General features: G+C 35.8%; 1 protein-coding gene across 1 annotated transcript; it reads left to right on the forward strand.

Annotated features, from left to right (window-relative positions):
- The first annotated feature begins 6,876 nt into the window (after positions 1 to 6,876).
- On the forward strand, positions 6,877 to 12,310 carry SSSCA1 (Protein ZNRD2). The gene is made up of 4 exons (XM_051210274.1): positions 6,877 to 6,917; positions 8,572 to 8,739; positions 8,778 to 8,950; positions 10,294 to 12,310. Exons 2-4 carry the CDS (start codon positions 8,578 to 8,580, stop codon positions 10,529 to 10,531), a joined length of 573 nt encoding a protein of 190 aa, XP_051070247.1. The 5' UTR covers positions 6,877 to 6,917; positions 8,572 to 8,577; the 3' UTR covers positions 10,532 to 12,310.
- The last annotated feature ends 24 nt before the right edge of the window (positions 12,311 to 12,334 follow it).

Here is a 12,334-nt window from a genome sequence, read left to right on the forward strand (position 1 = left end):
CTAAGATCGTCCTGTAATCCTATTCTATCTGACATACTGTGTATGATTCTCCGAATCTTTATGTCATCGGCGAAGAGTAAAACGGATGATTTTGCTGCAGTTGGTAACCCATTTACATAAAGTAAAAAGAGAAGAGGACCGAAGATTGTGCCTTGAGGAACTCCATTTTTACAGTTTCCTACGAGGAGAGAGCTTCATTTATCCTTACCCTTTGCCTCCTGTCATGGAAAAAGTTACTTATCTAATTTGCGACTGTATAATGGAATCCAAAACTTTCAAGTTTGAATGTAACACCAGATTGGGAGACCTTACTGAAGGCTTTAATTAGATCTAAAAAGCCACATCTACAGGAACATTGCAGTCTATTCTTGTATCAGAAGTGGTAGAATTCCATCGCTTCTCTGAGTTCGCCTTTTTATATATGAGAATAAGCGTTTCGGGCTATAATTACAATCCCTAATTAATTGTATTTGATACGGTCATCTAGTGTTACTTATTAACGTTCAACCGAACAATTATCAATTATATTTGTGTATTTCTTTCTTGTACTTCATTATTTTATGCAGGCAGTGGAACAGTTCCTCAGGTCTGATTTGATCTTTTTAAATTTTTACTTGAGAGTGACTTAAGAGGTAGATGAGTAAACACCTGATAGCCGGACGGAGTATGGAAATATCGTACCCCACCAACATGATGTCTTGTAGCCAGCTCGTGGCACTTACTCGGATATTCTTGTCTCATTTCCTCACCCTCTTTTCTCTTACAAGCTCTGATCACCATGCAGAGGGCACGTAACAAACCATCAGCGATAGTTGTCTAAGAAATTAAATGCTACAAGATAAGATGACAAGCCAGTAAATAACGACATCTAAGGGCTATCGTGGATCGCCGACGAAGTTGGTCGGTATTGACTGAGAGTCAAACAATGAACGAGTTGGTAGTTCTCCTTTGGGCTGCGGAAAAAGAATGTAGGTGTTCTTGATAGATAGGTTGATCTAACCGACGTTCCTACAGAAGTCGATTCTAGGAGGAAGATAATGTAACATCCTAGGTTGATTGGTTAAGAGTTGACTTCAGACAACTAAGTATTTGTCAAAACAATAGAGATCTAGTATTCATTCACATCCGTACTTTATGTAGGCACTACAGTTCCTGATATTGTACATTGAATATTGAGAAGCTTTGTGTGTTTGAACGGGTAACTCCCCGCATCAAAGTGATTATCTTGAGATCTAAATAAAGACCTGCTCACTAATAGTCTGGTTACTTTTATCAATAGAACGAGGGTTACGTATAGGCACGGAAGGACTACCTAGTTTATCAAACCTCATGTGGATGTCACATCATCGCCTATACTGACTCGTCCAGAGGGAATCAGTGGTTGCGGCCAAAGATCACGGGTTGGGGACATGGTAATATGAAAAGGAATGGGTTACGTAGGGAGATTACACTCCATGCTTGTGTCATGTCAAACCGATAAAGTTCTCCCGCGTTCACCATTTTTCTGACTTTCTCTAAGTTCCAAATCTTGAATGTAAATGTTTTCAGTTATCGTATGTTCACCATCAAGGTGGTTGAAAATAAACACCAATACATACATTTGAATCACCATTCCAAATAGCTCATAATGACATGAACATATTCTTAACAGATACCTATATGCAGTGATCCAAGTAACATTTATCAGCAGTCACTTTATGGGTAGCAAAAGCTCCAACGCTCAAAGCTGTAACTTTGGGTATGGCAAAGTATCTCGCGGTGTCATATTAAAATTCCGTAACTGATAATCAGGGTTATATAACAAAGACCTGGTCGGAAAAGACTTAGTAATATAAGATCATGATTACACGAGTCCCTAATAAAATTTAAAATATAAATCATAGGTAGTGATCAACAAAATAACACTCTTGACCAAAGACATATTTCGCAGAAATTTTTAGTATTCTCTTTGTTGCACAGCGTTAAACTGAAGTTGATATTGAAAACCAGGCATCCGACATTAAATTTTGTATATGACTGTCAGTTGTTTCTGCTCCACACATTACATGACTGTATTGTCATATATGACACCGAACAAACGTACACTTGTAGTGGCATTGGACAATAGTCACACAATCCACAAAGCTGTGAACACGAGACTACTCAGAAAATAGATATTCAATATTTAACGTGGAGAAATACCTAACAATGGAGAAGGCGCGAACAATGAATTGAATGGACTGGAGTTAATCGAATGGCATGGCTCGGCCATGCAGGCGTGGTCTCTGCTGAATGTTACCTTATGTCTTCTATTCATATTAAATATATTGTTCTTTCTCTAGCCTAACCTTGTTCTACATCATGCATTGGTAATTGATACGATACAGTGAGTTGGTGCAGTCGATGGTGTGACTTCCACGTAAGATCTTATAGATTAGGTAGTTATATCATGACAAATCTACAAATTTAGGATTAGGTCTATTATTAGAGCAGTACTAATATCATAGTAGACCATAATTCTACATTGGTAAGCCCGACTAAAGAAACGCAACCTATTACAAATAATCCTTATTTCCACTTTAACTTCCTCGATCGATTTTATATTTATGTTAACCCAATATTCTAATAGTCCTCTGATTGATGCTCACATGTATTATCGTAATGTTATATTGATTAATTCTCATAACATACTAGCTCAATCGATATTAAAAACTGGTCGTCTATATCAAGTAATTAGCTTTGATGGTTGGTTAACAAGCTTTAATAGCATTTACATGCTTCAGCGACATAGTCTTGTTTAAACATCAAGCTCTACAAATATGACCTGTAAATAGCGTAAATATACATCGACTAACAATGCAACCAAGGGCTAAATAGTTATCTGGATCTAATTCTCAGTGTTCCTTCACTTAACACTTCATCCTGTTTTAAACTATGCACTATCCCATAATATTTTTTCTTCCGACCACTGCCTGCCTAATTTCATATTCTTGAGTTCCATTGCCAAACAACAAGGATGACACTTCTCCAAAAAATACGGTGAGTTCCAGCTATAAGTTTTCTGCAATCATAAATTCATTTTAGATGGCTCATTCAATGGCACACACAATTATCTGGATTCATTCAGTTGTTCTGATCAGAGCGAGTCCCAAAAACCTCAACAGCATCAAGCACCCTGGAAGTGATTGCCATACTGCATGTTTTATTCTGGATGCTTTTGGATCATTACTACTCACGAATGGCGTTATATATGTCGTCCACTGGATAATCTAATTTTCAAAAATAACCCAGGCGAGTTCAACTATTTTACTTAATGATTTTTTTTACTTAACATGTATATGTTTTCCGGTTCCTTTTGCTATATATTTGTAAGTGTCCCTAGGTTAAATGCAGTAACTTTTTATGGAATGTTTATAACGCGTCATATTCCTGCCTGAAGTTTCACAAACAGTCTTAACTTGGAATTTATTTATCTGGTTATGTTCATTATTTTTAAATTGTCAAATACGTCAACAACCTGCTTGTTAACCTGGCCCGCACATACGTTACACTATATCTTCATGTTTTCTAAATTTAGGAATCATCTGAATCGCCTTTAACATTTATCAATAAACCCATCATAGTCGTTGTCGCTAATCGTATTTGGGTTTATGGATTGATTTATCATATTAGCAGCCTAAAATGCGAACATAGTTTAGATAATAAGATTAAAAATTTAGGTACTATCAACTACACTAGTAAAATAACTAAATCCCTAGGTAGCTGTTGGCTAAACAAACGTTTAAAATCAAAACTCCGTAGCCTACTAGAATTAACACTAAACGAATCTTTCTGAATCAAAATTTATAATTAAATTAGGCGTCTCGGATTCTTTAACGTTATAAATTTCCGATGATTTCGAATCACCTAAAGCAACAATACCTATTTTTCCATTGACTAATCCTCAATCAACACTATAACTAGTTAAACATAATAGTTTCGGGATATCGTCATAAAGCATTGTCATGACTTGACGATCACGTAATATGATTGATAAAATTAATGAAACTATTAACAAAATCGGTCAGCAAATTGACTTATAATTATCACTAGGGTTTTTTTTTCTTTTATCTTCATTCACTACAGATGATTACAGTATGTTTCTCTATCAGATGCTCACTCAGTAAATATCTCGAAACCTTGTCAGTCTAATTGATGGTTTAGCGACACAATCATGCATGCAAATAATCGGTATAAGCAGTCGAGCAAATCTCCTGCAAACTGAAAACATCAATGTCGGATTTACCTCAACACTGACTAAGGTTCAAGCCATTATCATAGACATAAGTTGGGAGTGTACTCCCCCTGGTTACAACTTATGTACTCCCTGATAATCACATGAGCATCACTCACTATTAATCATCTTGTAAAAACTTATTTAGCTAAATACATCTTGCAGCACCACATCACTTCGTAATATGACACAGGCCTAACTGATTTTAATAACTTATAACCACTATATCTCAATTAAATCGTATTCCGCCTTATAATAAACTGCATAATTGCAACTAACTTGTATGCCCAATCAGCCGGCAAGTATAAATATAAATAAATAGTCTGCCACAGATCAGAACATTGAGTCTAGAGCATGTCTCTTACGAATACACTCATGCTTAACGATTTGTTACTAGCTATCTGTCCAAAATTCATATAATCATCACTCACGTATTTAAATTGTGTTTTGATGAACATTCATGTGTATTAGTAGTATTACTAAATTCTATCACGGTCAAGTAAAAATGAGGTTGAGAAAATCTCCCCGTAACTAAATAAACCGTATCAAACTAACTGGAACACTAGTTGGAATTCTTCTCCACGGTATACTTTTGTTCCTTCAGTTAGCCTACTAATACAGATGCAATTGGAATTCAACCCATATGGACAACTTACCGGCATAATCGTTATTTGATTTCATAATTTAAACCAAAACTAATACCAATAATAATATTTCTACAATATTCATCGCTTTAATATTTCTAAACACAAAATACTTACTACCTATACGTTAAGTTATTAACCAACGGCTATTAACAAGCATCGTTTTATTATTATTATTATTATTATTATTATTATTACTATTATTGTAACCCCATTTTTTATAGCTCAAATAATCTTCACACAAATTTTCATTTCAAGCGTTTTAAGCATGAAGGCAGATATTTTAAAATGATTACATGTATTTCCCGACCAGATGCTGCCGCTTTCTTTTTGATTTATCTTTCAGCTTACCAATACCCGGAGGATTCTTATTATCCTTGGTAACCTCCGGCGCGCGACGATCCCATCCAATTTGGTATCGAAACAACATCACGTTGATTCTGGTGGGAGAGTAGTGTAGTGGCATTGGACAATAGTCACACAATCCACAAAGCTGTGAACACGAGACTACTCAGAAAATAGATATTCAATATTTAACGTGGAGAAATACCTAACAATGGAGAAGGCGCGAACAATGAATTGAATGGACTGGAGTTAATCGAATGGCATGGCTCGGCCATGCAGGCGTGGTCTCTGCTGAATGTTACCTTATGTCTTCTATTCATATTAAATATATTGTTCTTTCTCTAGCCTAACCTTGTTCTACATCATGCATTGGTAATTGATACGATACAGTGAGTTGGTGCAGTCGATGGTGTGACTTCCACGTAAGATCTTATAGATTAGGCAGTTATATCATGACAAATCTACAAATTTAGGATTAGGTCTATTATTAGAGCAGTACTAATATCATAGTAGACCATAATTCTACACACTTACCAGTTACATTTTGGCGAACTCAAAACGAGAAAAAGCTGCTAGTTACAAAATAATACGTAGGTGGGTTCTTACGATAGCTTTATTGTTTTCTTTAACTTTTTAAGTATCCTAAACTGCCTCGGAAATACACAGTACTTAAATACAACCTGTTCCATGTATTCTTTTCAACCATGAATGCTGCTCCATACATACCGTGTAGAGCAACCATAGTGTCGTATGTTATGCATAAATTTGTGCAATGGCATGAAATTAAGAATTACAACATTTTTAATCTAAACAACTAGTTTGACCATTTATTCAAGAGGATAAATAACATACCACACTATACCTTTGCTGATGATTAAAATATATATTCCAGCTCAAACATCTTCGAATTTTTTAACTTTCCTGGTATTGCGCTAAAAAGAGCCCGGACACTAGTGTTAATGAATTCTCCCGTACTTAAGTTCATACCTGGTAACTGTAGAAAGTAAAAACCATTTAGCAAAAATAGAAAACATTAGTAGGCCAAGGTGGCTAGGGGACTTACGGAATGATATACTAAGTTCTTTATATAAATCTACCGACAGATCCTCTGAATGCACTGGTCTCCTCTTCAACACCGGAGCTGAAATGCAGCCTCTCTAACGCTCAAACCTTATGTGTCTCAGATTTTGCAACCTATTGGACCGGTTATCAATGGCAACAATATGATAGAACTTCTAGGGGGTGATACGTGGAGAAGCTGATATCAAAATGTTGACATAAACCACACACTGGAGAATCATCCTTTAACACCTAACACTATTAGTAACGCACAACGTCATCTGTTACAAGCTACATTTTGGAAGTAGGATTTTGTTAATCGGTAATTCTTTCCGTAATAAATTTAATTGTGCTGTATAAGCTTGTTTGATTGTCTTTTTTGTTCTCTATTCCAACCCTTCTTACACCACCGTGAATCTTCCTATAACGCATCAAGCACCTTCTGGTTAGACTCCAACGGTGACAAATAAACAAATCATTCCATATTTAGAGGTAAATAATTTATAGACAGATTTAGATAGTGAAGAACCACCAGAGCATCGTAGTCACTCAACAAATTGGATCATTTAATGTTGAGAAGTCTTTTAATATTGGACGTTACGCGGTAACAATAGTGTGTGGGTGCTACATAGATATTTTGATATTACTGTTCAGTCGTGGATAAAAATAACTTGATCTAACTCGATATTCTATAAATTTTAGTTAGTTAACGTAGAAGCCTGTTTGCTGTTTCTGGTAAGTTACACGTTCTTGTTGAATTAAACCTCAATTGAGGTTTAATTCAACAAGAACGTGTGAGTCCTTTAGGATCTATGCACTCAAGCTGAGATACAAAATCTCTACAATAATTTATTTGGCGACTATAGTATTTAATTAACAAGTTGTTAGAGTCGATCTAGTCAACGACTTAAGTTGTTGTACTCCCAAATATGTTTAATTAAAAGATTGTACAAATCCGAATCTTAAAAAAACGTTTCATTTGATTCCAGGTAAATTATTCACTTAACTTACGTATATATGTTCGCAGTTATCAGTTTATCTCACATTTTGCAAAAGAAACTTGAAATGTCTTGTCCTGAGAAGTCCACATAGTACAAATAATATGATATTGAATAAAGCCACTAATAATATGTGTATTCAACATAAAACTCTCCTTTAGTTTTGTCTTTGCTCATTCTGTTACGTAGCAGAATCCATACACCGGCAAAGCAATCATCACACCGCTGAATGTTGTTCGATGTTACTGAAACAGTCGAAGCCTAGGTATTGGAAGGATATCATCATTAATTTGGCCTCGAAAACAACTTGTTAAATATCTATCGTCCGATCAGTCTTGTTAGTATGGTGGTTAAATTAGTGGAAACGGTTTGTGCTTCTCCCTCAGTTCACTTGTATGGAGATATTTTCAGGAAAGGACATGGTTTTCGCGAGGTTAACCCATGGAAATTGAACAAGATGTAAATATAAAATATTTATGTAGGTGTAGTCTTTATAGATCTCAGCAAAGACTTTGTCTGTGATGTGGGTTTCAGAGGGGAACGGGAAGGCTTCACAATCAATTGTATAGTTAGGAGCCAGAATAAGGACTTTTTAGCGATAGGAAGCAGCATGTAAGGGCAAATGGTATCTCGCCATAGAAATATGTAAATAATTAAATTCTCAGGAAATAACACTAGAATTGGGTCAGTAACAAGCCACAGATTGTCATTGGTATGACAGATGTCATTTGGGGCTCCCATAATTCAGAGATGAATGTCATCATGATCCCTGAACTCAACTCGTTTGAGACGTAGTAGTTATAAGTTTTCGCTATCAGGACGTTAGAAACAACGAGTGGTGGCTTATTGGTCAGAATACTGGACTAGCTAGGCTCCGTCTAATCGTCTGGGTATCCTGTTACCATCGTCAGCCTATCGTGTAAAAAAAGTAAGTCAAGCTGAGTACAAAAATCTGTACTTGGAATATAAGTAAATCATTATATTTTTGTGTTAGGACTCAAAAGAAGTTACAGTTGATTATCAAATCCATATAACTTGTTTCTAGATACTAATCCAGTGTAGGTACACCATATAGTACACCTTAGTTTGAATTCGATCTGTACTCATGATTCACGTTCTTCCAATCATTTTCACCATTGTATCAGCTGAATCTGCTAACCGACGCTTGCTTATATAGCATATTTTCATAACTAGGTACTTATTTTACGGAAAACGTAAATATTTATTATCTAACAAATGTTATTGCTTAAATGTTTTAATGAATATACTTCAGATTATCATGAATTCACAATCTCTTGAAGACAACGACATTTTACATGATTCGTCATATGCGAATTGTGACATCAAAAAACGTCAACGTTCTGATAAGATTTCAAATCTTATGGGTCAGTATCTTTTGAAAGGATGGAGAATGTTAAACGAATCTTGTCCTAAATGTGAGGTTAGTTGTATCATGTTATCAAATTTTGTGTTTTTCAGACCATTCTTTTCCAACAACCAAATGGTCAGTATTATTGCGTAGCTTGCTTAGAAGTTGATCAGGAAAAATCCAATTCTATTAAAGAACCATTGTTAGGTAACCAACACTTACTGAACAAATCACAAAATTTCTCGACAGCATCGTCACCATTTCGTAGTGATGTTGACACTGGGTATGTATATTTATTGTCATAAAACAGTTATGACTTAACTCCAGTTTGATGATTGATTAAAATAGCTTTGATTATGCTCCATGAATACACATAGATTTTTTTTCATGACTGCTCGACTAAAACTGTTACCTAGCTACTTGAACTTAAGTCAGTGGAGCAGGTTTTGAACTTTTCACTCCAATGGTTGTAAGTCAGGTGTTTAAGCCGGCGAACCATAGCATCATCCTGCAATTAATGATCAACATAATATGGAGTTCTTGTTATACGGTGATAACTAGCTTGGAGTTAACGACATGAATTAATATATGAACATCAGTTGAGCGACTTTACCAAGCGTTTAATCAAATGGTGAAAGCAGTATGTCTATCTATTACCGATATTAATTATTTCCAATTTATATTGTTTGGGATTGGAACTTGGTACAAATTTTATATAGTTGCCTATCAAGATTTTAATCAACTGGTGTTGTCAGCATTCTTATTTACGGCCATTTTATTTTTCTGAAGTGATTGTTTATAAATCTCTATTTTGAAGCACGATGCCGTAGATGTTCTGACGTCACGAAACACAAAAATTGTTGGTCACAGTAAGTTCAACATTTTTATCATGGGTATACCCTTGATCAGTCCATCCCCAACGTAAACAGGAATTGTCTAACTACTTGCTAGTCAACTTGCCACACTTCCAATACCTGCATCATATAACTTCATCACGGATTGATAAGACAATGTAACACTGTTTTAAGCAAGTAGGTGACCTACTCTGCATAATATTTAGCTCTATCTGTTAATTAAACCGGCAGTGATAGCCGTCTATTACAGTAGTTCTCTTAGAACCAACAATTATGAGCAGTGGTTTATGATCTGAAAGTATGACCACAGGGCTTCTTTTAACAGCAAACATCATTGAATTGCTTGAAGTTCGATTATCCTGTAGTTTCACTCAAGTGGGGTGGATGATTTCGCAGTCATCTATTATGACTTATATTCGTCTTGGAACAACGGCTTGGAAATTTATAGGCATTTAATCCTTAACCAGTGAATTGTGGGATTACACTTGATGTTCTTCAGTGTTGACAATTTAGTAATATCATTTCTTACAGTTAATGTTATTCGAGCTTGTTAGCAAGAACCGTCATCACTCAACCATATTCGTTCTATTTATCAGTGTAGTTGTATGCCCCGTAATACACCTCATAGCCTGTTTTACAAGACTTCCAAGCTATGTTGTAAGACAGAGTGTATAAGCGTGTTTGTACAAATTACCTATTGCTAAAGTGTTTAATTAAAGCAACAATATTCTTTGATATAATACTTTTCTACAATCTTTGTGTATCTCTGTAGTTTACCAAAGAAATCCACTGATGCTCAGATGAAACCGCTTTCCGATAATAAAAAAACTTCAACAAATGCATGCAGTGAAATTAGTATACTAACAGAACTACGTGAAAAAATCCATTGGTCTATGTCTCAATTGGTGGAGACTACTACACCTATGGAAATCCGGCAATGGGTGGATACACTCAAGTCTTTATTAGATCTATGGGATAAATTGTTAAAATCTAATTTTGTCAAGTGCTAATATCAAGAAAGCCATATCATAAATGCAAGCCGATACTAAATGTATTTTTGTGAATACAGTCTTACTAAAATTTAACAAGATTATGTTTTCTTCCGTATTTTGTTATTGTAATTTTTACTTTGCAAATTTTGTGCGATTTCTGACTGATATAGTTTCATAGAACACTAATCCGCATTTTTATACTACTCTGATGTGATCAATAATGCATATGTGACCTTGAAGAGAACTTATATTTAGGAAAAATTTCATTCATCAATAAGCTTGATTAGTGTAGATCTTACCGTTCTGTTCAACAAATATTTACTTCGGGATTTTAGAACGAAAAAACTCATAGAAATACCTTATAATGATGTATTCGTTCTTGTGAGTCTCACTTGTTAATAATGCAACCGAAAAATCTATCAGTTAGTGATAATCTATAAGATAGTATATATTTGTATTTAGGAAGTTTTATCGACTACAGGACTTTCAAAAATATTTTGGTTTTCGTCTTCAGAATGTCCGTGAAGGTGGTTATTGCTGTGCTTCATGATTCTATCTAACTATTGTTCAAATGGCTAGAGTAAACTTTATCATCTTGAATCCTAAACACCAAACAACAGTTGGTCAGTCTTCATGCTATTTTACTATGATAATAATGTCGGCTGAATTAATCCTCAATTTCGGATGATCAAATCAAGTATCATTTTGTTTTTTTCAAAGCAGCCCGGCTAGTCAATCGCTCAAACAGACTTATTTTTATGTGTATGATGCAATGCCCTGGTACGGCCGAGAGTGGGAAGTCATTTCTCTCCCTCGAAATGCTCTCGCATGGGCACGTGCATACCACCACTGTCAGGGAAGTCCTACTCACTGCCTCCTCACGGCGGGGGTGTTGTTTACGAAATTGAGAGGAGGAAGAGCGACTGTCCAGTGCTTTAACTGAGTTGTTGGGTATGGAGGACCCACCTAGGGGAGTTGGAAAACCTTGATTCCAAACCAGTGGTGTACATAGGCTCCAGTACCCTGAGAGGACAAATGGTGTATGAACCTGTTGTTGGTCACCGGCTACCACGGGACTGCATCTCCTGACTTTGTTCCACTGCCTTGTGGACCAAACCTTTAGGTCAAAGGCCCCGCGTGTGGCTCCCTAAGGAAACTACCTGTTCCGGTTTGGGCACCCGGGCAGTATCCCAGCCCTCAAGTGATTTATGTGGCGCATATATTTTTGGTGCCTCCTTATATCAATGTTTATGTGTTTAAATAAATAAATAAAATAAATTTTATGTTTATTAAGTGCGTTCAGTTTTAGATTGTTCGCTCATCAAAATTCCTTTCTTTTTAGTACCATGTTTACAAGAGTATTCTTGCTTCTCTCCGCCGTTGTCATTGTTGAGATGAAGTGGAATTATCGATGCATCACAAACTGAAACCTGTCGATTTATTATTCATGTTATTTGGCGATCGAATCTTGTGTGGTAGGGATCGTAGTTAACAGTATGGATATTTATTTATTTAAACACATAAATATTGGTACAAGGGGACACCAGAATGTGAAGAAAAAAAGAAGGTGCGCATAAGAAAAAAAGAAGAATAACAACCACAGATTAGTGTATGGTAGTGTAATAATATTAATAATGGGGGGAACGGAAAGGTACAATCAGAAAGAATTCCTTCAGTTAAGGGAGTTACAACCACTTGTTATGAAGAAAGTAAGAGGTTATAGCAGGATCGCCACTGGCTTCTATTCTGAGCCATATCTGATAACGTCTCTAACCACTGTGTTGCACCATCTCTCGGACCCCAGCCAGGGAGTCGTGAAAG

This window comes from Schistosoma haematobium, chromosome ZW (genome assembly GCF_000699445.3).
Source record: "Schistosoma haematobium chromosome ZW, whole genome shotgun sequence".
Taxonomy (NCBI): Eukaryota; Metazoa; Platyhelminthes; class Trematoda; order Strigeidida; family Schistosomatidae; genus Schistosoma; species Schistosoma haematobium.